We start from the raw sequence: 26,123 nt of genomic DNA on the forward strand, positions 1-26,123 counted from the left end.
AAGGGGCATATCCAGATCTATGCCCAGGCTCTGTTGGTAGGTTTCAAAGCGGCCACTCGGTAGCCCACTAATTGGGCTAAGGTTTATGATGTTAGTCAGGGATCTGATGGGTAGCATTTCTCAAATGGGTCACGGAGGCTTTCCACAGCCATACATACATAGACCCTGAGAAAACAGAATTCTGGCATTGTACCCTGGCTTTCATCAATCAGTCAGCAACAGACATCAGGAAGAAGTTACCGAGATAAGAAATATTAGGAGAAAAGTTGTTGAGGGATCTAGTGGAAATTGAAGAAAAGACATTCAATAACAGAGAAAATGTGGGGGGGAAAGTAGATTAAAACAGGAAAGACATTGAATAGAGGTTTGGCCAGAGTCCTTCTGGCCAACAATGCCTTAGATCCAGGGGAAAGGAAATGCCAGCTCCAATGGATTACTGAAGGAAAGGAATCTTAAAAAGGGCTGCCAGCCACCGTTAGGTAAGAATCAATGTGCTTATTGCAAGGAAGAAGGTCACTGGGCTAAAGACTGACCAAAGAAGAAGCCACAGTATAAGGTCAGGCTTGCAGAGAAGGAGGATTGAGGGACTCAGGGTTCTGACCCCCTCCCCCAATCCAGGGTAACCCTTAGAGTGGAGGGGAAGCCACTCCACTTTCTGTTGGATACTGAAGCTCAACATTTGATGCTCCCGAAGGCCGAAGTGCCATTGTCTTTCAGAAAGTCCTGTGTCCAAGGGGCCACAGGTACTAAACAATGTTCACAGACTACCTGAAGATCAGTAGACTTGGCAATGAGATGAGTAACCCATTTATTTATGGTCATCCCTGAATGCCCCTACCCCTTGCTGGGAAGAGATTTATTAGCAACTATGAGAACACAAATTCATTTTAAACCTGGGGTTCCAATTACTGGATCAGAAAGGTAACCCAATCCAGGTTTTGACCCTTAACCTGATCTCTGAGACTGAGCACAGACTATACAAGTCACCAATAACTCCCAGAACAAGACTTGGATGTCTGGTTGAGAAAATTTCCCCAAGCATGGGCAGAAACAGGGGTCATTGACCTAGCAAAACATCGACCTCCTGTATTTGTTGAGCTTAAACCAGAAGCTGACTTGGCTCAAGCCTACCAGTCTCCCATATCCCAGGAAGCACAGAAGGGGATCACAAGCTATATTTGTAAACTGTTGACCCTGGGAGTCCTCAAGTCATTGGAATACTCCATTACTACCAGTGGAAAAAAAAAAACAAATTCTAATGACTACTATCCTGTCCAAGGCCTATGGGAAGTTCATAGCAGGATGATGGATATACACCTTACAGTACCTAACCCCTATACTTTGCTGAACGCATTGCCATTGGACCAAAAATGGTATTCTGTTCTTGATCTAAAAGATTCATTTTTTTAGCTTACTCCCAGCCCTTAAGAGCCAGGAATACTTTGCCTTTGAATGGTATGACCCAGAAGAAGGCATCAACAGACAGCTGACCCTGGACTTGCCTTCTCCAAGGCTTCAAGAGTTCACCACCATCTTTGATGAAGCTCTGCATGAGTACCTGGGTGAGTTCCAGGCTAACAACCCAGATATTACCCTCTCCTAATATGTAGGTGATCTTCTGCTTGGACCAGAGTCCAAGGAGAGTTGCCAAAAAGGAACTCAAAGATTCTTGCAGATTGTAAAGGACATTGGGGGTATTGAGCATCAGCTAAAAAGCCACAACTTTGCAAGACTAAGGTCAACTACCTTTGTTACATCCTGAAGGAAGTGATGATTCTCAGGAGCAAGGAAGGAGGCTTGTTCTCAGTATTTCTACCCCACAGAGTCCTCGACAGGTGAAAGAATTCGTTGGGTCCACAGGCTTCTGCAGGCTATGGATTCCAGGCTTTGCTGAGATGGCTAGGCCTCTATATGAAGTCACCAAAGAAACTAATGATTTTATCTGGGCTCAGAAACAACAGAAGACCTTTGAAAAGGTAAAACAGGCCCTGTTGTCGGCCTCTGCTTTAGGGCTACCGGGCATACTAAGCCATTCCATCTGTATGTTGATGAGCATGGAAGGGTAGCAAAAAGGGGTTACGACCCAAACTCTAGGGCCATGGAAACAGCCATTGGCTTATTTATCAAAGAAACTGGACCCAGTGGCAGAAGGATGGCCACCTTACCTGCGTATTATTGTGGCCATGGCACTACTTGTTAAAGATGCAGATAAAATAACTTTGGGACAGAATTTAACTGTGACTAACCCCCCACGCAATTGAAGGGATACTCAATCAGCCTCCTGATCAAATGCTCAGTAATGCCCACATGTCTCATTATCGGGCTTTACTAATCAACCCTGGACTAGTTACTTTCCAGCCACCTGTTTCCCAGAACCCCTTTACTCTCCTACCTAATCCTGACCTGGACCACCCATTCCATTAATATGACGAGTTTCTGGCTCAGGTACATAGTACTCGACCTGATTTGAAGGACTTTCCTCTCCTGGAGGCAGAGCAGACTTGGTTTACAGATGGGATTTGCCTCATCCATGAGGGTCAGAGGAAAGCGGAAGTGGTAGTGACTACAGAAACAGAAAATCTGGACTCAGTCTCTTCCTCCAGACACTTCAGCTCAAAGGGCTGAACTGATAGCACAAAACACAGGCCCTCATCATGGGAAAAGGACGTGGACAACTACATGGACATCTACATGGACAACTGATTATGCATTTGCAACTGCTCATATACATGAAGCCATTTACCAGGAACGAGGTCTCCTCACAGCAGAAGGAAAAACTAACAAAAATAAAGACAAAATTTGACAACTTCTTAAAGCCCTCTGGCTGCCAAAAAAACGGCAATCATTTATTGCCTGGGGCACCAAAAAGGAATGGCACCCGTAGCTAGAGGTAACAATCTGGCTGCCAAGGCTGCCAAGGAGCTAGCCTTACAGGGAACAGCCATCTCTGTGTGGGCCACCATTTTACCTGAACTACCCAATCCCAATCAGCCAGAGCAACTGGTCTATACAGAAGAAGACAGTAAACGGGCTACAAGCCAGTCAATGTCTAGAGGGCAGGTGGCAATCGACTGAAAGTAAGCTACTACTACTTACCTCTTTAGCAAGAACCATTTTCAGAAAATTCCGCAGTCGCCCACATGGGCATCAAATGAATAGCAGATGCAGTTAGACAATCTAAGGTGACCTTCAAGGATATACAGAGCACTCTTGAGGACATAGTAGCAAGCTGTAAAGCTTGCCTTCTGACCAATACCCCCAGCAACCTCATCCAGGCTCCCAACTGCAAGGTAAGAGACTGGGGACCTATTGGGAAATTGATTTCACAAAGATCAAGCTGGAAAGGTGCAGCTACAAGCATCTGCTGGTATTTGTAGACACTCTCTCCAGATGGACAGAGGAATTCCCAACTAAGGCTGAGACAGCCAAGGTAGTTGTTAAGAAATTATTGGAAGATATCTTACCCAGATATGGATTTCCTCATATGATAGAGTCAGATCAAATGGACTGGCATTTGTATCCAAGGTAAGTCGGGCTGTAGCAAAGTTTATTGGGGTAGATTGAACATTGCATCGTGTGTACTGACCCCAAAGTTCAGGCCAGGTAGAAAGAATGATTAGAACATTAAAAGAGACCTTAACTAAATGACTTTAGAGACTGACAGGGAATGGATGATGCTCCTTCCCTTTGCCCTCCTTACCAGAAGGAACTAACCCCTTTTGAGATTATGTATGGTATCCCAGTCTCCATTGTACCCAACCTGCAGTCAGCAGCCATTGTAGAACTAGAGGAGGAGGATTTAATATTTAGGGTCAGAGTAACTTAATGGACTCATAAATATGGCTGGCCTAAATTAAGAGCCCTTTAAGAAGCAGGCCCAGTTCTGGAATTGCACAAGTTTCGACCAAGAGACTGGGTCTATGTGAGGAGAGTTCGCCAAGGCACGCTTGAACCCAGGTAGAAAGAACCTCACATTATCCTGCTGATCATGCCAACTGCCATCAAAGTGGACAGAATCACCACCTGGATGTACTATACTCAGGCCAGACCCACTAACCCTTTCTCCACTAAAGAAGACTACCTGGCTCAAGCCACAACGGATTGGAAGGCTCAAAAGGACACCAAATCCGTCAAGTAAAAACTGACTTGGCCCTGAGTCTACTGTCCCTGGTAACTGTATGTATTGCAGCCCTTAACCCACACCAACCTTTTGATTGAATCTGGGTGATTGAAAATCCCGAGACTGACTATTGCACCCACCTGGCCTGTACAAAAGTGCCAATCGAAACATCTTGGTTCCTGGACTTGATTTTTGATTTGTGCTGGCTAGCTGACAACTCATGGCCCCACACCAAACAGACTCCTCAAGATTCATATCCTAAATACCAATGGGAGATTTTTTATACATGTCCAGGGTAGACAAAAACTTCCAAATGTGGGGGTCCTGAACAGTTCTACTGTGGTGCCTGGGGATGATGAAACATCCATCACCAGAAGTGGGGGACAGGGGGTGTCAAAAGAAGATCTTATCACAGTTTTCTGACAAGGGAACAGCTCCATAGTTCTGTTCATGTTCACTTTTACAGTCAAACTCCTAATAAGACTGACCGAAGGCAAGTCAGCAGCAGCAATAGGCCCAAATCAGATTCTAGCACCTCCTAAATCATCCTCGGTCCCAGCACCTTCTAGACCGACAACTACCTTACCACCAGACATCCAATCGAAGGGACCCTCTGATCCAGAGCTCCCTCCTGAACAACCAGAATCAGCAGATCACCTCTGGTCAATGATGGTAAATACCTTCCAGATACTGAATGCTTCCCAGCCCAAACTTACCGCCTCCTATTGGTTATGTTATAATGTTATATAACATAACCCCTTTATGAAGGCAGAGGGTTAATAGCAGAATACAACATTTCTGAAAGGGGTTCTGCATGTTGGTGGTCTCAGGAAGGTCCAGCTTTAACCCTCCAAACTATATCAGGACAGGGTATCTGCCTAGGAAAAGTCCCCTCGTCATATCAACACCTCTGTAATCAGACCATTCCCCTAGTCCATTCCAAATAGATTAACCCCCCCCCCCAGAACAAGCATGGTGGGCCTGTGACTGACCTCTTGTGTGAATGGGGCGGTTCTTAATTCTTCTACCCCAGATGGGTTCTGTATCTTGGTTCAATTAGTGCCCCGTGTAACCTATTATTCAGAGGAAACAGTGCAGAAAGCCTTAATAAGACAAACTGAGGGAGGCGTTATGAGACAAAAGAGAGCCTAGCTCTTTGATCTTAGTGTTGATTCTAGGAGCAGGACTAACTGGGGCTGGCACCAGAATAGCTGCATGGGCATTACAGAGAAAGAACTATAACACTTTAAAGGCAGACATAGATGAGGATATCCAGTGTCCAGATAGGTCCATTTCCCATCTGGAGCACAATGTAAATTCTCTAGATGAAGTGGTGCTACAAAAGAGGACAGGATTAGACTGAGTGCTCCTGCAACATGGAGGGTTACATGCCACCTTACATGAGGAGTGCTGCTTCTACGTCAGCCATTTTGGAGTTATTTGTGAGTCATTGGCTAAGGTCAGGGAAAGCCTAGACAGGTGTGGAAGAGAACCAGAATACAAAAGTTGGTACCATTCGTTGTTTGATTCTTCCCCTTGGTTAACAACTCTTATTTCCACCCTCATAAGACCCTTAGTCATTCATTCTTTTACTTCTCCTTACCTTCAGACCATGTTTTCTAAACAAGCTTTTACAATATTTAAAACAGAGACTGAGAACTATTCAATTAACGGTAATGAGGTCTCACTATCAACAAATTACCATGAAAAAAGCCAGACCTCGGGGAACCCAAGATTGGCCTCCAAAGTAACTAGTAAGTGAGGAATGACACAGGATTAAAGTAGCAGAATAAACTCCATTTTGTTTTCCAGACTCCATTTAAGTTAACTTGTCCTCAGAGTAATGTGGCCCCCTCCGTTGAGTACTGAGAAAACCCACAAAATGTTCTTGGCAGTTGCAAAATAGACGTAGTAACTGTGGCCAGTCGATAATAACAGGGTGGGCCAAGAAAACATAAGTCGTTCCCAGGTCAAGATGCTCCCTTTAGATGTGTGGTGCCTTTTTGTGGTTTGACCAGATGCTGTGAACCAATCAGCCTAAAGGCCAACCCTCTTACCCAATCATGTAATGCCAAATCTTGGAAATCCTTGCTTGTGGTTTTTCCCTTTATAAACCCCATTCCCCTAGATCTCAGGGCCATTCTCCTATCCTGCTGTGTCAGGGAGGTTTTTGGCCCAAGCTTGAGCCTGAATAAAGACTCTTATAAGCTTGTATTGGAGTTGTGGACCCTGATGGTCTCTTAGGGGGTCCCACAATCTGGGTATAACACTGGTATATGCTGGCACATGCCTCTGTCTTCACTATTTTCCCTACCAGGGCAGAGCAGAAGTAGCTGTGCTTAATTACGTATTTACACATGTGGCTTAAAGAAACTCCAAGTTTGCTGGAGATGACCAGCTTAGGGATAGTGTAGCAGCTCCAAAATGATCAGAGCCCCAAGTTCTTTGAACATGTTGCATTGCTCTTTTTTGGGGGGCGGGGGGGGGACAAAATGGCAGCTTCAAGTCCAGCTGTAACATCAGAATGCCAGGCAACCAGAAGAAAGCAGCCTTTCCCATTTTAAGGACATGTCTGGTTTTGTCAGAGATAAAGAACGGTGCTTATTAATGGCAGTGGGACTGCTCTATCAGAATGATGTCACAGCTCCGAATCTATATGTATTCTGTAACATAGCTGGGAAATATATGACCTGAAAATTAGTAGAGTTTGAGGGGAGCTTGACAAATTTCCTATCAATGCAGGAGTCTGCGTAAACCTCCAATACCCAGTGAAAAAGCTAGCACAGAGTCAGGAACAAGTTGACCTCACTGACCTCTAAAAACCAATCCACGTTCTTTCCCAGTACAAGGGAACCCCTCTTCCCACAAAACCAATGCCTTCAAGAAACTGACCTGAAGCCGGATGTGATGGCACAAGCCTTCAATCCTAGCACTCAGGCAGGCAAATCTCTGTGAGTTCAAGGCCAGCCTGGTCTACAAATCAAGTTCCAGGAAAATCAAACTGCTTGGTCATCCTCTGCTCTCATACTGTTTGCCTGCCACCCTAACCAGACCTGAGAGAGAGAGAGAGAGAGAGAGAGAGAGAGAGAGAGAGAGAGAGAGAGAGAGAGAGAGAGAGGGCGCAGGGTGGGATACAGCAACACACCCCAGGGGGCAAAGTCCCTGGCTAAAATTCAAAGAATCTGCTCTAAGAGAACAGAGTGTGCACATTTCCCCAGCTGTCTTCCAGCCAGGGAGTACTGTGAAGCCTCCTTGCTTTGTAATCCTGCACAGAGAGGTTAAGTAACTTGTCACAGCCTTAGAGTAGAGACTACCTGCTGTGGTGTGTACCTATTGAGAAGCAAAGAGGGTCAATGCCCAGCAGGCCTTCTGGAGCCCCACTGACTTCTCAGCTCTCCTTCCAGGGGTCAGAGCAAGACAAGGTGGTGCTGAGTCAGAGATGGGGCTTCAGGGGAATGGAAAAGGCTCTCGTTTACCGTTTACTGAGCACGTACTATGTGCCTAAGCCTAGTTAGACCTTGAACCCGGAGAATCCCACGGATCTGAGCATCCCACAGCAGAGTTCTCATCTGTGTGCTTACAGGGGAGGATGCTGGGTGGGAGGGCATTGACTTGCTCATAGCACGCAGTGGGCACTTGAGGCTAGCAGTCAGCATGCAGTCTCCCAACTTCTTCTGGCAGAACCACTAGCGAACTGGACCCGCTTTCTCCTCTGGGAGCTGGGAGTTGGGGACAAGTGAGGTGGCCCTGGGAGATCAAGGTCCCTTCCAGACAGATGCTTGTGCACAGTGACACAGGCAAAGATCCTGCTCAGATCTGTGGCTTTGCCAAATGTGTGAGTATGCATGAGCAAGTGTGAGCATGCGTGCATGTGTGTGGACAAGAAACATGTCCTGAGACGGGGGGGTGGGGTGTGAAGGGGGGGAGGAGGAGGAGAGAAAAAGAACTCTAGACACCTGTTGGTTAGCCTTGTGTCATAATAATAAAACTGAGATCCAGAAGTCTAGAAAATTCTACCAAGATCGCCCTTCCTTAGATCGTACTTCTTCATCTAAGGTCCAAGTTACACGTATACATTGAGAGCTTCAGCCTCGAACCCACTGGGAAACACTGACTGGTTAAGCCTTTCAGGTGCTGAGGTGGGAAGGACACCAAGGATCCCTGTGGTGTCCCCTACTCAGCATGGTTGTATTCTCCACAGGCCCAGCCGCCATGGCGCACTGCAGGACAGAGCAGGATGAGTGGCTGCTGGCCCACCTGAAGTACCTGCTCTTCACCTTCAACTTCTTCTTCTGGGTAAGCGGGCACACCCCTCCCCACACCTACGGTCTGGCCATATTCACTTTTGAGTCACTGCCAAGGTTGACTTCTCCCAAGCTGATGACCATGCAGGAGCCCATCGTGCCCTGCTGCTCAGAGCCAGCCCTGCCCTAGCTGTGAGAGAGGAATCCAGGCTGCAGCTGTCATGGAGTCCAGGACATCACATCTAGACTGAACTGTGTGTAGCCGCATCTATCTTCCCACCATCCCCATGTTATCCTGACTGCTGAAATGATGCCCCCTCCCCACTGAGACCCACTGGCATTGCCATGGTCTCAGGGCTGCACTGATACAGGGATGGTCTCTTTGGCATCTGGCACAAGTTTCCCACAGCAGTATGGCCTCTGCCTCCCAGAGGTGATTGATTACCTGGCTAATTAGGAACACAATACAATCAATCCCCAGATGGCCAGTAGAGATGTTGCCTTTTATTCCAATTCATTTATTAAAACAATGCCTTGCTCTGTAGTCCAGGCTGGCTTTGAACTGGTGACCCTCGGCCTCACTCTTCCAACTGCTTATAGGCTTATAGGCTTATAGGGGCTTGACACCATCTGGTGTTTGTTGATTCTATGTTCCATATTGTGGTCTCACTGGATGTGGGAAAGGCTAAGAGGGCAGGTTTGCAGTCAGCAGGGACCCTGGAAGCTGTGGGTGCTGCGTCCCAGAGCAGTTTAGCTCAGATGTCTAAGTCTGTTTCCCTAGCTATAATTCAGAGATAATCCCTAGCCTCTAAGCCTGAGAATGTCTCCAAACAACATCCCAGTGAGACAGGGCTAGCCTCGAGGTACCAGGTAAGGGATCATTACAACACACACACACACACACACACACACACACACACACACACTTGCGTGCACAAGCACACGCTGAAACACGGAGGAACCAAGGGGTCACACTGGTCCCAAGCTCATTTCTGGCCAAGACAGCAGCTCAGGATAGGTTTCAAAGCAGAGAGAAATCTGACAGCATCAGATACTGTGTGTTAAAATGATAGACACAGTGTTTGCTTAAATATGTTTTTGCAAATTTTCTGTGAACAAAAAATGAAACAACTTGCTCTGATCTTCTCAGGAAAGAGGTTTTTTTTTTTTTTTTTTTTTTTTTTTCAACAGGGAGGCCCAGGCGTACAGATCCTGGATAATTATGCTCTGGGGCTGAGGACTGACAACTAGGCCACATGCATAGATTTGACCCTCAGATAAATCACTCAGGGTATTTAGAATTCTTGCTAAGCATGCATTCCTCCCTCCTCCCTTCTTCTGTCTCTCCATCCCTTCTTCCCTCCATCCCTCCCTCCTTCCTTCTCTTCCTTCCCTTTTCAGATTTTTTTTTTAAGGTTTCAGGTTTCTTTTAAGGTTTTTTGTTTGTTTTCTGAGACAAGGTCTCATACTGTAGCCCAGACTGTCCCCAGACTTGTGGCAATCCTCTTAACCTTAGCTGGGATGACAGGCATGAGTCACCATGTCTGGGTCAACTTGTTGTTGTTGTTGTTGTTGTTAAGACTTTTTCCTGACCATACAAGTCTTTTGGGCCAACTCCAAATAACCTCCAAAGATTGACAGGTCAGACAGTGAATTCCCCACATCTTACATGTGGGCGTCCTTGGGTGGCCAGGACAACAGGCCACAGTCCACAGAGGCGTTAACCAGAAGATTGTTACTTGAAGTTCTAGGCTAAGTCCATGATCCAGAGGCAAGCTCAGACCCCTCAAATTGAGCAGAATTTACCAGAGAGAGAATATTCGGGGAGTAAACCCTCCCCACAGAGAGGGCCCCCTCCTATTGGAGACATGCCCCAAAGTCCAATTGTTGTGACTTACCTGAACCTGGTCATAGGACAGGGAAGCGTCTGCATGCCTCCCGTGGGGCAACCGCAGCTCTGCCTTCCCTAAAGAACTACGGTGCAGGGCCATGAGGGAGGGCTGTCTTTCCACATTCTCCAATTCAGAGTCTGACACAGAGCGCGGCCCAGCCACCCAGGTGAGAAGCTCAGTACAACACAAAGTCCCTATTAAACCAATACAAAATGCCTCTTGAGTGTAGATTCACACTTCAGGGTTCTGCCAAAAGCCAGCATGGAGCAAAAAGCTCAGGATGTCAGCCTGGTGGTGACGATGCCCAGCACTGAAAGGCTGCATAGACGCACCTGTGACCTTCCGTTCAACTCCAGCACTCAGTGTCACTGGTACCCCTATTGTGTAGATGGGGACCTGGCTCTCCAAGTTCAGTCATTGACACTTGTCTTGGTTTGTTTCCATTGCTTTGAATAGACAACGTGAACAAGGAAACTTATGGAAGACAGAGTTTGTTTGGGATTTACAGTTTCAGAGGGTGACTCCATGGCCATCGTGAGGGGAGCATGGCAGCAGGCAGAAAGGCATGGTGCTGGAGCAGCAGCTGAACGCTTACATCCGGAACCTCAAGCATGAGGCAAAGAGACCTAACTTGGAATGGATAGATGAGCTTTTGAAATGGCTATCCATTTTGAAACAGGCTTTGAAAGCCCACTCCCAGTGAGATCCCTCCTCCAACAAGGCCACACCTCCTAATCCTTCCTAAATAGTTCCACCAACTGAGGATCAAGTATTCAAACAGATGAGTCTACAGGAGACATTCTTATCAAACACCACAACAATCCAGCTGCTAGGCAATTCACTTACACACACACACACACACACACACACACACACACATCTCCAATATATCTCCAGAACTGTAAGATTAGACTTGCTATTGTGCGATTTCTAGTACAATTGGTGGTCTATATTCGTGCCCTGCTGTTAATGCAATGGGATGAATGGTGGTCACCTGTCATCATCTCTTCAGCAGCTTCCTCCATTCCTATCAGGGCAATTAGAGCTTCTGGAATCATGACCTGCATAGAAAAAAAGGAGTGTTCACACAAAATGTTGCTTCTAAAGCTAACCTTGCCTGCATGATGGGGCATGATGCCCTCTGAGACCTTTCTATTTTGTCAATAGCACTGCCATTATTACATGCAGGTCACAGTCATGAGAGTGTCAAATTCCCTCATCTGAGAAAAGCAGAGCAGACCCCACTCTACTCTACTCTCCCTGGGCAGGACTCAGGAGCTCCCTACCCCCCCACCCTGCGTCACCTGGTCCCTCAAAGTCTCCTTGGTTTACCTCTGGCCAGGGATCTCAGATGCCACCATTGACATATCTCCTGGGTGACCCTGAAAAGCAAACATGCCCAGCTTTTCTGTGTGGCTGCCAAAGAGACACTTTTCTTCTCCCCCGCCCCTTCCTTGCACAGCTCCCATCATCCCTCTGTTCTCTAATTTATTATTTTAATTAGCTGCTTGGCTGTGTCAATAATCAAAATATCCCCAACCTCCCAGAAGCTCTGCCAGGCTATGGGAGGAGCCTGGGAATGCTGCCTCAGCTCACAGCCTGTCCTGCCTTGAGGGGCCACCCAGGATTTGGTGCTACAGTTGGGGACCCCATTTAGAGAAACATAAGCAACTGAGGAGATGTCCAAGTGAATCAGAGCACTTGCTGGGCAAGCAGGAGGACCTGAGTTTAAATCCACAGCACTTATGCACAAAGCCAGTCGGGGATGGATGCAGGGTGGAAACAAAAGGGTCACTGAGCTTGCTGGCTGCAGGCTAGCTCCAGGTTCAATGAGAGATCCTGTCTCGTGGGAACAAGGCAGAAGTAGAACATCCCGAGTCCTCCTGTGGCCTGTGAGTATGTGTGGGCTTGTATACCTACACACACACACACAGAGAGAGAGAGAGAGAGAGAGAGAGAGAGAGAGAGAGAGAGAGAGAGACAGAGACAGAGACAGAGACAGAGACAGAGACAGAGACAGAGAGACAGAGACAGACAGAAAGAGAGACAGACACAGAGCCACAGATTCAGACAGAGAAAGAGACAGACAGAAACAGAAGAGACAGAGGGAGACAGGCAGACAGAGAGACTCAAGCTAAGACTGGAAGCAGGGACTTGAGCACCACCATCAGGGTAGGTGAGGTTCAAGATGAGAGAGTCAGAGGCCCATGAATTCATTTCATCAGTAGATATTTAAAAGCATGAAGAACATGCCTGCAGGTAGAATGCCACCCTGGATCTGCATGTAACTAGACCATCCCTACAAGGCCACTCCCACAGTATTGGTACAGGGCCAACAGCCAATAGGACCTCCACGTGGGCAGGGCTAGGAGAGATGCTTACCTGGTATTTGAGAAGTGTTGCTCATTAACAGGATGCAGAGCAGTTTTCTGTCCCTCTATAGTCTAGGAGGCTCCAGCCTCAAGCAGTACTGGGGTGCCACTGGTCCTCCCATGTGCACTGGACTCAAGCAGTACTGTGAGAGCTGAAGATGCAGACAGGGGTCCAGGTGACTGCAGACAGGGGAGTGGGGATTTGTGCTTTAAAGGTGGAATAACCAGGGCTGAGGCAGGGCTGGAGACAGAGCACTTGCCTAGTGTATACAAGGACCTGGGTTCCATCCCAGTATGCCTCCCAAAGAGAAAGACATCCAGGTATCTAAGGAGACTAACCTCAGTTCAGACCAGATAATTCGTCTCCTCAGCCTGGTTTTAACCTCCAGTTGCATCTCCTTTCCAAACTAGACTCTAGTAATTAAAACCAGGGTCTCTCCACTCAGTCACCTGCAGTGACCTGAGGGCAGGGACAATGGCAGGCTTAGCACTAATGGTTTTCAGTGGGCATCCATGAAAACACCGAATGATAAAGCATTGACCTAACATTATATACCAGTGCTCTCCTAGGCCCCCCTCGGAGCTTCCTAGTGGGCTGGGGGAAACTCCACCGCCCTCTAAGATGCAGGTCACCCCTCTACAAGAAAAAATGGCCAGGAAACAAGGGCAAGAAACATGAGTTGTTGCCCAGGAGTCTGGTAGGCAGAGGCTGATGTGGTCACAGCTCCACACCCAAGCTCCTGCATGCCCGGAGGAGGTGGGGAGAACACTACCAAAAAAAAAAAAACAAAAAAAACAAAAAAACAAAAGAGATTACAGGTTTCCTGCAGAACTGGAAATAAGTGCACACTTGTCATCACTGGAGTAATTAGCATAAGAAGGATGGGAAGGAAGGAAGGATGAGAAATAGGTACCGAATGAGTGGTGGTACTGTGTGTTGGATACATGCTGTCAATATATCATATGGGTCATATATGTCACCACGATCATATATGTCATACCAGGCATCCAGCCCTTATCACCTTGACCAGGTTCACGGTCTTGTTCACTGGCACAGCCTTACCTCAGAAGCACTGACAGTGAGTTTGAGAGCAGCAGCCACGGGCTTAGAAGATGGGTCAGGAGACGGCAAAGCCTTCGCCGTGCAAGTGTGAGGACCTGAGTTCAGATCCCCAGAACCCATGTAAAGCCAATCGCAGGAGTGCACGGTCTGCAATCTCATTACTCCTACATCAAGAGCGGAAAACGGAGACAGGAGAATCCCCAGAAGCCAGACGGCCAGTTAGCCTAGTGTAGGCAATGGAAACAAGAGACCCTGCCGGTCTCAGCAAAGCGGGAAAAGACCAACATCCGACCCAAGGTTGGCCTCACATCTCCACACTCACAGTGAGGAGCCACACTCGCAAATAGGCACACCTACACTTGAGTATCATGCCATGCGTAGAAAGATTAAAAAATGATAGAATAAAAGATATGAGTGAACACTTCCTAAGAGGCCATTAGAGCCAGGGGGTGAAAGAAGGAAATGCAACCAAGTGAGGGAAATATTTAAGGCCTCCAGGCAAACGCAGAAGAGTTTGGGCTCTGTTTTTGGCGGGGTGGGGTGCAGATCAGTAAGGGGCTCAGCCCACCTATAGGTAGAGGAAGAGCTGGAGGATGGTCTGGGACAGGAGCCAGGTGGGCCGTCCAGCGAGGATGGGGAGGTGGGTCTAACAGTAGGTGGGATCAGCATGCAGATATCACAGAGAGGCGTCAGTGTCCCTGCAAAGGCTGTTGGGTACACGGGTGGTGGTGGCATTGAGGAAGCTGCCCAGGGACCATTCAGGAATGAGGAGCGTGGTCCTGAGTGGGCCAGCCTTTCTACCTAACCCCAAACCTTTCCAGAATGTCACAGAGCCAGTAGTAAGCAGCTCTGCTCTGCCCCACCACCCCTGACACAGGGCCCTCCACCCTGTGTGCTTCCTGCCTTTCAAAGCCACAGGGCAGCCCATTACAGGGGGCGGAGGTGGGGGTGGGTGGGGAGAGAACCCTGCCCAGGGCATTCTTCTTAGAGATCCCATTGCTTCCTGTGTCTCCAGCTGAGAAACCCTACCTGTAAAATCCCGACCAAAAATAAATCCCATAATTGCTTTCAGACCCTCTGCCTGCTTCCCTCCAGGTCTGGGCCTTAGTTCTATCAGGCCTTAGGCAAGGATGGCTGCTCACGCCAGGCCAGGTGCCCTGGATTACACACAAAGCATTTTGTCAACGTTACTCTTTTATAAATGAACATTTGTCAATAACCTGTGTGGGTGACCACCCCTCCTGCCCCTCCTGTCTTGCTGTGTCTTTGTCCGTCTCCTCCCACATGCACACGCACGCGCACACACACACTGTCTACAGGCCATGGCTGAGAAATTCAGCTATTATTTGACAGAAAACCATCTCTCTCCTTCGAAGAGCTGACACTACAGAACCAAGCTGATGCAAAGGGCTGAGGAAACCAGATCTGGGGTCAGTGTTCTACCCCACAGTCCCTACCCAGTGGCCCAGTCCGCAGATAAAGATACTGGGACTTAAAGAAGTTGTTCCACCCACACACAGTTAATCATACAACCAGAAGGATTTGGCCCAGTCTTTCTGGCTTCTACCCTCCTGTGACATCCGGTAACCCATCCCAATAATGTACATTTTTACTTCTTGTTCAGAGGTGGAGGTGACCAAGTCCCATACAACAAATCAAAGTCTCTGAAGGAGTTAAGAAAGACCCTCCTGCTCCTCATGGTTAGTTACATGGCTAATACCAGCTCCTCTGTAGCTGCCTTCTCCACTAGTTGGAACTCCCTGGGGAGAGGGACCCTGGACTCCCAGAGCCATTGATTCACGCCATTCTCTTGATGTTTTTAGATTATCAGACCCAGCGTAAACTTGATTTCTAAACCTTGATTAGGCAGGATGGCCCTCCAGACCCTTCCAGATCTTGTATTGTGGCTGGAGACCCAGCTTCCCTACCAGATCCGATATCTTTCAAGATCTGCAAGTATTGGGCAAAGCACTCTGCTCAAGCCCTGAACCTAAGTCACCCTGGCAACTGCACTTAGGGAAGGAAACAGGACTTTGAGAAGCTTCACCAGGCCAGCTGTGCTCTATGGGACTTCTCATAGCGCCACCTACTGGGAAGAGAGGGTAGGACGCTTAGATCTATGCTGTGATTCTCAAAGGAGCACCTGGGAACTTTCTAAAAAGTCGATGCCTGGGTCTTACTCTCAGCCTGATCGGCCCAGGTTCCAGCCCTGGTTTTTCATAGCTCTTCAGGTGATTATGCAGCTGGAACTCTGAGGATGTGGAGAAAACTTTGAGACTTATCTAGACACGTGCTTTGCCCATGGTGTACAGGCAGACTTCAGCCCTGGATCCCAAATGCATTATTTTATGTGTTAAATGACTCTTTAAATTAAAAAAAAAATCAGATTCCAAGTGGTTCCATGTACCCCAGCAGATTACCTGTCCACAAGGCAGTCTGAGCTCATCATTCTAAGGGTCTTAGATACAGGTGCTCGTGTCACTGGTTTGGGAATGACTGGGAGTCAGAAACAGCTCACTGAATAGAAAATGTGTGTCTGTTTCAGTACAGAGATGGTGATTGTTAAACACTGCATCTCTCAGCTATTTGGTGGTGTTATAACACATTGTAATCACATTTACTATCTCACAATGTTCAGAATCTCTGTATCCTGTGCCTTTTGTCAATTTGTTTTCAAGAAGAGAGAGAGAGAGAGAGAGGAGAGACAGAGAGGAGAGAGACAGAGATAGACAGAGACAGAGGAGGGAGAGACAGAGAGGAGAGAGAGACAGGGGGTTATTTCTTGGTTAATCCACTGTGTTTGCTGGTACAACACCACGGACAAAGCACATATCCAGATAAGTCTCTGGGAAAAAGTAACTAAAGGGGTCTTTAGGAGGTATGGATTAGAACTGCCAATCCAGTGAGGCTCTCTCTCGACTTGAAAGATGAAGGACTGAGGAGCTAAGATGTTAAGGGAGTGTCTCCCTCTCCCAACTGAACTGTTCAGAGTTGAGACCCTCACTCCAGCCTTCTAGACAATCCAGTTATATAAAGGAATAGTGAAGTGATGTTTTACTCAAGGTTCCCAGTGGCCATGGAAGCTGACCAACAGGGGTAGCCACTAGTCACTCACGTGCATTGTTCAGCTCGTCTACCCAGACTCAGAACATAGGAATTGTGTGAGGCATAGATAACCCTCACCCATGGGGTCTCTGAACGTCTCCTGTGTCCTGGAATTCCTGACTCAAAGGATGGTTTGTAGGCTGTCATTGCTGTTGTTAGAACCACTAAGAAAAGGTGCTGGCACGTATAGTGCTATTCATCAAACGGTGCATCCTAAGTTTAGAGATGTTATGATGAAAGCGGGGACTGTGTCTCAAGCGGTGGAGGGAAGGTTAGCATCTCCAGTTCCATTCAGCAGCACAGCCGTGGTCCTGAGCGGTGCCCTTACGCTGACTTCTCTTGGAGGTACCAATGGAGATAAAAGGGTGCTTGGAAGGAATCATCCATTTGAACAGCAGAAGCGGAGGATCAGGCACACCCACTTTGTCAGATCCAAGCACAGTCCTGCCTCTGTCCTCAAAAGACCTGGCCCTGAATCTCAGTTCTGAAACAAATGGTGTCATCCCGGGGACACTGCTGTTCCCTGCAAACCTCAGTTTCCTTCCCTCATCTGCTACGCAGGATAATATACCCTGCCCCATCCTCCCAGGATGATTGTAATAACTTAGATAAGAAATTGACAGATTACATGTCCAATCACATGATGTGAGTGCCTGGGGTGTGATAATTGCTAAGAACCCCCCAAGCATTGCTCTCCTGAGGACTGTCACTGTGCAGAGCAGAGAATGGAAAAGGACCATGGAGTCACTGTGGTACCGGTGGGGAACCTCTTCCAGGGATAAGCATCCCAGGTGTGGGCAGAAATGCAGTGGGGGCAGAGCAGGCCATCTAGCTTTGACCATAGTAAGACCCTAAGGAAGCAAGGAGAAGTTGACCTTCCCAGGATCAGATGCACAGCTTCTCAGAAGTCCCTGAGTCCTGGGCCAACAGTGCTCCTATTCCATGTGTGGCACCTGTAGCGCACACGTGGTGTATAAATGCACCCCTACCGAAGAGGTTCTTTGGCCTCATGATCCCTGGAGGCTGAACTCCCCGCTGTGCTGCTCCGAAGTGACACTTTTCCTCAGCAGCGGCTTTCAGACCATCGAGTGAGCAGACCCATCTCAAGACCAAACTGGAATCAGACGGTTAACTCCCTCCCCATCCTGTGCAGGAGTGTGAGGAGCACGGAGGCCTTTCCAAGGAGCTGTGGACATGACCTAGCTCTGCATCACTCCTGGATCTGTCCCTCCTAGAAGCAAGACCTTAGGGAGGGCATTTTTCCTCAGTGGACCTCTTTCTTCAGCTGCTGCCCAAATGTCAGCATGGGCCAGCATGGAAGGCGCTCTGGAAATTTTTGAGAGAGAGCAATGAGCATGCCGAGGAAGAGAGAGCCCAGAATGGCATGGGAAAGGCAAAGAGTCTTCATCCCTGGTCAGTAAGAAGTATAGAGCTGGGCTCAGACTTAGATTCCAAATCCCTCTGCATCTGTGAGAGGGCAGAGGCACAGGGTGAGGTGTGTGTGCTGGCACGTCCACTGAGCACCTGAAACCTCCATTTACTGCTTTATAAACGGAAATGTCCCCTTTAGACACCTTTGAAGACTAATTGACAAGGGGCCTGAAAAGGATGTGTTGCCCAGTGGGCACTAGACAGATGGCAGCTGGCACAGCCTCAGGTGCCACCTGATTGGCTTTGTGTCTCTGCAGGTAGGTGGGACAGCCGTCATGGCCGTGGGTATCTGGACACTGGTGGAGAAGAGCGGTTACCTCAGCATCTTGGCTTCCAGCACGTTCACTGCCTCCGCCTACATCCTCATTTTCATTGGTGGTCTTGTCATGACAACTGGTTTCCTGGGCTTTGGGGCTATCATCCGGGAACAGAAGAGCTGTTTCTCCACAGTGAGTGTCCCCTCCCCTATATGGAAACTGTCTTTTCACAGTGAGTATCCTTTCCTAGAAAGTAAGTGTAGGCCTGTGCTACATGGGGCCAGAGAAGCATCACACATGTTCCCCAGGTAGGGCACTGAAGATACTGAGAAGCCAGAGCAGGGTGGCTTCTGTAAGGTCTGTGGTGGCTCTGCTGTCCAGGTATGTCTGACCTGAGCCAGGAGGTCAGCCTTAGCAAATACCATAGCAACTGCTAGAATCCTTTCTCCTCCTTCTCTTCCTCCTCCTCCTCTTCCTCCTCCTCCTCTTCCTCCTCTTCCTCCTCCTCTTCCCCCTTTTCCTCCTCCTCTTCCTCCTCCTCCTCTTTCTCCTCTTCCTCCTCCTCTTCCCCCTTTTCCTCCTCCTCTTCCTCCTTCTCCTCCTCCTCTTCCTCCTCTTCCTCCTCCTCTTCCCCCTTTTCCTCCTCCTCTTCCTCCTCCTCCTCTTTCTCCTCTTCCTCCTCCTCTTCCCCCTTTTCCTCCTCCTCTTCCTCCTTCTCCTCCTCCTCTTCCTCCTCTTCCTCCTCCTCTTCCCCCTTTTCCTCCTCCTCTTCCTCTTCCTCCTCTTTCTCCTCTTCCTCCTCCTCTTCCCCCTTTTCCTCCTCCTCTTCCTCCTTCTCCTCCTCCTCCTCTTCCTCTTCTTCCTCTTCCTCTTCCTCCTCTTCCTCCTCCTCTTCCCCCTTTTCCTCCTCCTCTTCCTCCTTCTCCTCCTCCTCCTCTTCCTCTTCTTCCTCTTCCTTTTCCTCCTCCTCCTTTTCTTCTTCCTCCTCTTCTTCCTTCTCCTCCTCCTCTTCCTCCTTCTCCTCCTCCTCCTCTTCCTCCTCTTCCTCTTCCTTTTCCTCCCCCTCCTTTTCTTCTTCCTCCTCTTCTTCCTTCTCCTCCTCCTCTTCTTCCTTCTCCTCCTCCTCTTCCTCCTTCTCCTCCTCCTCCACTTTACACCTCTCCTCTTCCTCCCCTAATCTTCCCTTCCTTCTTCTGCTCCCTCCTTTCTCCTTCATCTTGTCCTTTCTCCTCCTTTTTCTCCCTCTTCCCTTCCTCCTTCCCTCCCCATCTCTTCCTCTTTCCCCTTTTAGACTTTAGCAGACAGTCTTCACAGATAGTAAAGACTGAAAACAGTGCTCCAGTGACCCTCTATGTCCCTTCACCCAGAGTTCACCGTTGTCCTTTCATGGTCACCCTCATCCTCCCCTGGTGCACATCTTTCCATGTCTTGCTCTCTGCTGTAGAGCAGCCTCAGACACTATGTCACATGTTTCATATGTCTCTCAGCCCTAAGGGTCCTTCGTCACAGCTAAAAGCAATCAATATTCAGTTCTTAATATCATGAAATAATGAGGTAGGCTCTGAATTCCCCAGCTGATCCATGAGGTGTTTTTAAGTTTGTTTAATTAGACCCATGTGTTTAAATTGGCTGATTTGTCTCTGATGTCTCTTTCTATCTCTGAGGATAGTCACCCCACTCTATTTGCTAAAAGATTGGGTCTTTTGTTCTATGGATTTCTAGATGATTCTCTTCCTCCTCACTTCCCTCTCTTCTCTTCTTCTTCTTCTTCCTCCTCCTCCTCCTCCTCTTCTTCTTCCTCCTCATTATTCTTCTTCTTTGGATATGCCCCCTTGTGTTGTCTAATATGTACTTATGACAGTTCCATGGATAGGCATGGTCAGGCTTATCTGATTTGATCATTTGGAAAGAGTACTTCATTGCTGGCATTTGTAGGTACCATGGCCTTCGTGGCAGCTTCCTCCTGGGGGGACTGGGGAGATACCCATAGCATCTATCCAGGGTCAGGAGAGAGGCCAGGGAGGATCCAGCAGGGACCCTGAGGCAGAGAACACCTCAGGCTCCACACAACCAGCTCTCTGACATCCTTTGACTATGACTGACTCTGGCATTTCTGTACCTACCCCATACTAAGCCTAATGTTCAGAAGAGAAGAAATGAACAGAGAAAACTTTCTGAGTTTTCTGGGCTTTGCGAGGAAGCCTAAGCTGCAGAAAAGATCCAAATTTCAAAGAGAAATCAGGCTGAGCCTGAAAGAAAGCAGGCAATGAGAAGAAACCTCAAAGGGCTCTTGAGCTGCCTGTACCCACTCTTCATCCCGGCCCCACACCCACCCTAGGCTGTGCAGCTCTGTCTCACACTCATCCTGGAGAGTGGAAGCAGGGCTTGCAGCGGGGAGCCTGAGGCCTGGCCCCTGCAGCAGCTCTCAAAGCAGCGACCTAGTTTTTGTCCTGGATATAAAAGCCGCTCTGTGCAGACCAAGCCGGATGGTGCTCCCATTTTGAAGAATTCCTTCATTTGACTCTGAGGAAGGGCTTGGATCTGCAGTACTCGCAGGGTACATGGTGATATATAGGCTAAAGTTCTACAGGGACCAACCTTCAGGAGGAGTACTCGGAAGCACCTTCCAGCTCAGGTTGGGAGCAGCCACAGCCAGCCTGGTCATCCTCAACACAGTCTGGCAAGAACATGATCATCCCTTGAAGCCCATGTGAACTGGCTCTGGGAACACACACACACACACACACACACACACACACACACACACACCTAGTGCCAGAAGATGGTCAAGTGCCTTATAGAGAATGGTGCAGTATTCACATATAGTCTATATTCATATTCTCTCTTTAATAATCACATTTAGCTACTTATAATACCAAATATTGTGCAAGTGCCACACAAGTAATTGTGCCTTATCATTAAGGACTAATGGTGACATTCTGTACACACTAAGTACAGACACACCATAGCAGACCCTGTCTCCCCCACATGCACCCAAGGCTGGCTGACTCCATGGATGTAGAGGGCCAAGTCTTTCTCCACCATATGGTGAAGGATTGGCCACCTCAGGTCCCTGAGAGTCTTTGGCATGTCCCAGATCTGGCCATTCTGCTGGAGGAAGACATTGGGTCATAAGAACTCAAGCAGAGAATGGTCCTATGCTTCAGCGACCAACCCTTTTGGGGACTGAGTCTCATGGAGATGGGGCTATCAGGTCCAAAGAAAGACCTCTTTCCATGAGAGGCTCAGTTCCTGGGTCTGTGTACAGCTAAACTTTGAGAGGCCTGAGGTCCTAGATAAGCTGCTGTCCCTGGTCCCTAGAACCTGTCCCAGGAAGGCAGGCTTCTGAGTCTTGTGCCTCCTTCCCCCCTACCATGGACTGCCTTGCAGAGCATCTCAGGAAACATGAGGCAGAGGAGGAGACATCTGCTGGGGAGACCAGGGCTCCCTCTTAACAGCCTAAGAAGGAATGCAGACACTGTCCCTCGGGGACCCAGCTTCTGAGTCAGCCATCAATCTAGGGGGTGAGGTGTCCCCAGCAGCCTTGGGAAGCAGCCTCTGCTGACGAGGCACAGCTTGCTGACGACACAGATGGCCACTGTTCGCTCAGCACCACCGCCGGCTGCTCCTCACACTCCACCAACCCTGCAAAGGCACTGCCATCTGCCCATCTGCATTGCTCCCAGCACCGGTGCCTGCTCTGTCACTCAGACCCCACACGCCCGCCCACAGAGCTGCTCCAGCTTCTGATGTGCACTTGACAGGGGCTGGGGAGTAGGTACAGGTGAAGCGACCTGCAGAGAGAGGGGTCACTGGGAGGAGCACCGAGGGAGCAGGCTCAGCCAAGCAGGTAGGAGGCAGAATGCAATCATGTCGTCAGGAAGGAGAAGGACACACAAAAAGAGACCTGAGGTGCCTTTGAATGTTACAAGGTCAGAGCCAAACGAGGTTGGGAAGGAACATTATGGTTGGGCCAAGTCTTATCTGTCTGGTCCTCCTGGTTACTAGTTACTAGGGTGCTCACAGCCTGATTGCGGGGATATCGAGGCAGTGGAAAATTACAGCATACACCTATAGGAAGGAGCAAATGGTCCATCTCCTATACTCTGACCTAGTATATCTCCTGTCCCCAGAGGGGCAAGATTCACTCTATTTACAGTGGAGACGCTAAGGCCCAAAGAGGTGGAGTGACTGAATCTAGCATGCAGGACTCCCCTGTACAGCCCACTTCCCCCGGAGGCAGAAGTTATATGGTTCAACAGTCAGGTTTAGAATTTGCTCAGAGAGTTACACAGAAGAGGTAAGAGTAGTGTATGATCTCCAGGCATGCTCTCAGAGTAGAGATACAAGATGAGATAGGTTGTCGGTCCACCCATGACTGCATGTGTGTGTGTGCACTTGCACAAGTGTATGCGTACACGTATGCATGCACACACACGTACACACACGTACACACACATACACACACGCACACACACACACATATTATGAACGTTTTTCAATACATTCTAGAACTTTTTCAGTGCTCCCCTGGGGTGTGGGATGTAAGGGCCCCCTGCAGGGATTGCCCACCCACACATTACAGAGCCACCTTTCTTAGTTGCATGCTGTCGCCCTAGCAGCCCCGATGTGTTGCCACATGGCCAGTATTTCCACTTTGGAGTAAATCGGGGAACAAGTTACCAGATACGACTTGCATTCTTTGCATTTCATTTGGAAAGACACCAGAGGTCCTAAGTTATATAAAGGACATTTGCCTGTGCCTTGCTAGGAGGAACATAGGTGCAGGAAACAGTCTGTGCAGTAGATAAGGCCCTGCCCAGGAGGTGTGGATTCACTAGGCTTTGTGGGCCCAGGCAAGTGTCTCTGGCTAAGAAAGACACGGAGAGTAATGTCTATGGGAAGGGGCTGATAGGAAAGTGGTCTGGGTGTGGGAGGAGGAGGGCTCATTCCTGCAGGTCACTGAGTTTTTCCCCATTGAAATCTGAGCTCATTTCAATCATAGGCCTTTCTCAGTGAGTCCAACAGAACCAGCTGTGTGACTCTGGGTCTCTGCAGTCGCTGCAAAGTCTGCTCTTTGGGACACTGGTGCTGATCTGGTACTAGAAAAAAAATGCTGTCCTGTTCTATTGGGAGGGAGCTATAGGCTCCCAGAGCCTTGGCTGTAGAATCTGACCCTCTGGGACTTTCTGGGTCACTGTTTCAAAGATTTAAACGCCACCAAATAGAGTAGCACAGAGGACCACTTTGTGGCTGAGCAGAGGGCAAGACAGATTATCAAGTCACCAGGGAGGACACAGTCGGGCTGTAGGAGCTGGGTCCTGGTACCCTCCTAACTTCCCACTGTAGCAGCTTCTATGCGAGATGTGTCCTCACCCAGACTGTGGGCACGTTGGGAGCAGCGCCCTAAAAATAACTGCTAATTTAGGTCCCTTCTCAAAGGAGTTGTGCTATGATGTGTTGATTAGAGCTATGCTTTTATGATTTTTACATAACGTGGCTTCCTGGACCTTATGACACTTCCTCACTATCCGCACATCGTATAGCAGTGGGGTCACTACAGAGCCTAGGAGAGGCTGGGTCTCTCCCCCAGGTTGGAGTTTGCACAGCAAGCTGGGCAAGCTGTGAAACAAACAAACAAGCAAACAAACAAACCCAAACCTGCTTTTGAGAACTAGCCCAGATACACCTGCTGTAAATTCTAGGCTTTGTCCTCTTAGCTCATAAAACCGCAGAAGACCAGATGGAAGCACTGTGACTCAGGGTCCCTTGGTTTTCAGAAACTGGGTTCTAGAACTTACTTTTTCATTCATCCCCTCCCTAAAATAAAAAAAGCTCCTGACAGAGACCCAGTTTAGTCTGAGCCGTCCATCACAGTCTTCATTTGGCTGAAGATATAAAAGCTTGCAGGGCCCACATTCCAGATTCTAAAAATAGGCCCCTCCTTTGATCTGGGTGGCATGGGTACTGGTCATCAGCTTTCAGCTCAGATGGCCTGAATTCATTCTCTCTCTCTCTCTCTCTCTCTCTCTCTCTCTCTCTCTCTCTCTCTCTCTCTCCATCTTAGCTAAAATAGAAGATCTGATGTGAATAATTTAAAGTCCATCTCTTTTCCCTTCTTGGTTCTTCTACCAAGCCGATTGCTGCTACCACGTCCGAAAGGATGAGCTATTCCTGTCCCCAAGGACTGTCTCCTTCTTAGGAAAATGACTTTTAGGGGTTGCAGGCATGCCAGGATAAAGGGTGCAGGAGGGAGGGATATCTAGCCTTGGTGCAAGCAGGACAGCGCTCTCTAGACTATTCCTGGGGTGCTGAGGACACCCCCACCCCCACCGCAACCCAACTTGGATGCCCATCATTCCAACGCCCGTCTTTGATCTTTTCCTTTTTCTCTTTGAGGACCACTGTGTGTAGAGCTGGACTCACTGTGTTTCTCCTTTGGGGCTTCCTGCTGCCTCCATCTGATTAAAGATTTCAAAAGGAAGTTAACCCAGAGGGGGAAAAAATGAATAAAGGCAAGGCAGTCGTCTCCAGAAAACAGAATACATCTAAAACAACTTACCTCTCTAGGCTGAAACTGGGCTTTAACGCTGCCTGTGTTAGCCCAAGAAAGCAGTAAGAGTAAGTTCTTAGTTAAACAATTCAGAGTTCAATGCCTGAAAGGACATTGAGCCAGGAAGTGGGTGACTCATGGTCCTCGATTCTGGTCTGTCCTTGGTCACTTTCGTCATTGCTTCTTTCATAGGAAAGTGAGACAGAGAACAAGAAGGTTCTGGGTTGTGATGCTTATGAGTCTGCTGGTGAAAAATGTGAGTGTCTCAGTACTCATGTTTGTGTAATACACACATGCACATGCACGCACATGAATACACACACACACACACACACACACACTTTTTCTTGTCCTCGATGAACAGTGAAACCAAGCCAGGAAAATCACTAGTCTGGTGTGGGATGCCCATAGAAGCAGGCAGGTGTCTACAGAGGACATGACGCACAAAGCACACAATCAAAGAAGACTGCCTAACATCTGCTGGGCCCCAGTCTCCATTCTAAGACTACAAAGCTCTGTTTACACACACACACACACACACACACACACACACACACACACACAGAGAGAGAGTTCAGAGTAACATAGAGACTACCTCCAAGCACAGGGCACTCACCTTACAGGTTCCGTATCTTTCCTACACAGCCAACCATGGAACCAGACCCTTCTGGGAAGGCCATCTAGACCAAGGACAGTTAGACTATACTTAAGGAGGCTGGAGACCTTGGTCTTAAAGATGGGTGGATGGTTGGACAGATGGTCATGTGAACCATGGAAGGAGGGAGGGAGGGAGGGGGAAGAGGTGATGACAGTGGTATGGACAGGAGATCGGGTGTCAAGTCATGTCTTCCCTCTGACCTGTGAGATTGGCTAGTGGAGAGCTTTTATGACAACTTGATCTCCTAAGATGCCAACCACCCTGTTCCTAGTACTGACCCACACTGTCACCCAGGCAAGATCCTGAAAGTGGTAGTGTCTGCATGGGTATTAGACGCCTGGTCCTAGCCAAGTGTGCAACAACCCAAGAGCATTGCTACCTCTGATTACTTCTGATGGTGCAAAAATGGATGCCTTTGGTGACCTTAG

At 48.5% G+C, this 26,123-nt stretch overlaps 1 protein-coding gene across 2 annotated transcripts in view; it reads left to right on the plus strand.

The window, feature by feature from the left end:
• The window catches only part of Tspan11 (tetraspanin 11), a 70,563-nt gene that overhangs the window by 21,512 nt on the left and 22,928 nt on the right, over positions 1–26,123 (plus strand). The window contains exons 1-3 of one of the 2 annotated variants that reach the window (XM_034512464.2): positions 4,598–4,792; positions 8,322–8,416; positions 18,485–18,676. In XM_034512464.2, coding sequence (XP_034368355.1) covers positions 8,333–8,416; positions 18,485–18,676 — 276 coding nt within the window. In that variant the 5' untranslated portion in view covers positions 4,598–4,792; positions 8,322–8,332. Of the gene's footprint in view, positions 1–4,597; positions 4,793–8,321; positions 8,417–18,484; positions 18,677–26,123 lie in introns of those variants that run through there. The other variant, XM_034512463.2, reaches the window with a different exon arrangement.

Source organism: Arvicanthis niloticus, chromosome 9, assembly GCF_011762505.2.
Source record: "Arvicanthis niloticus isolate mArvNil1 chromosome 9, mArvNil1.pat.X, whole genome shotgun sequence".
Lineage (NCBI taxonomy): Eukaryota > Metazoa > Chordata > Mammalia > Rodentia > Muridae > Arvicanthis > Arvicanthis niloticus.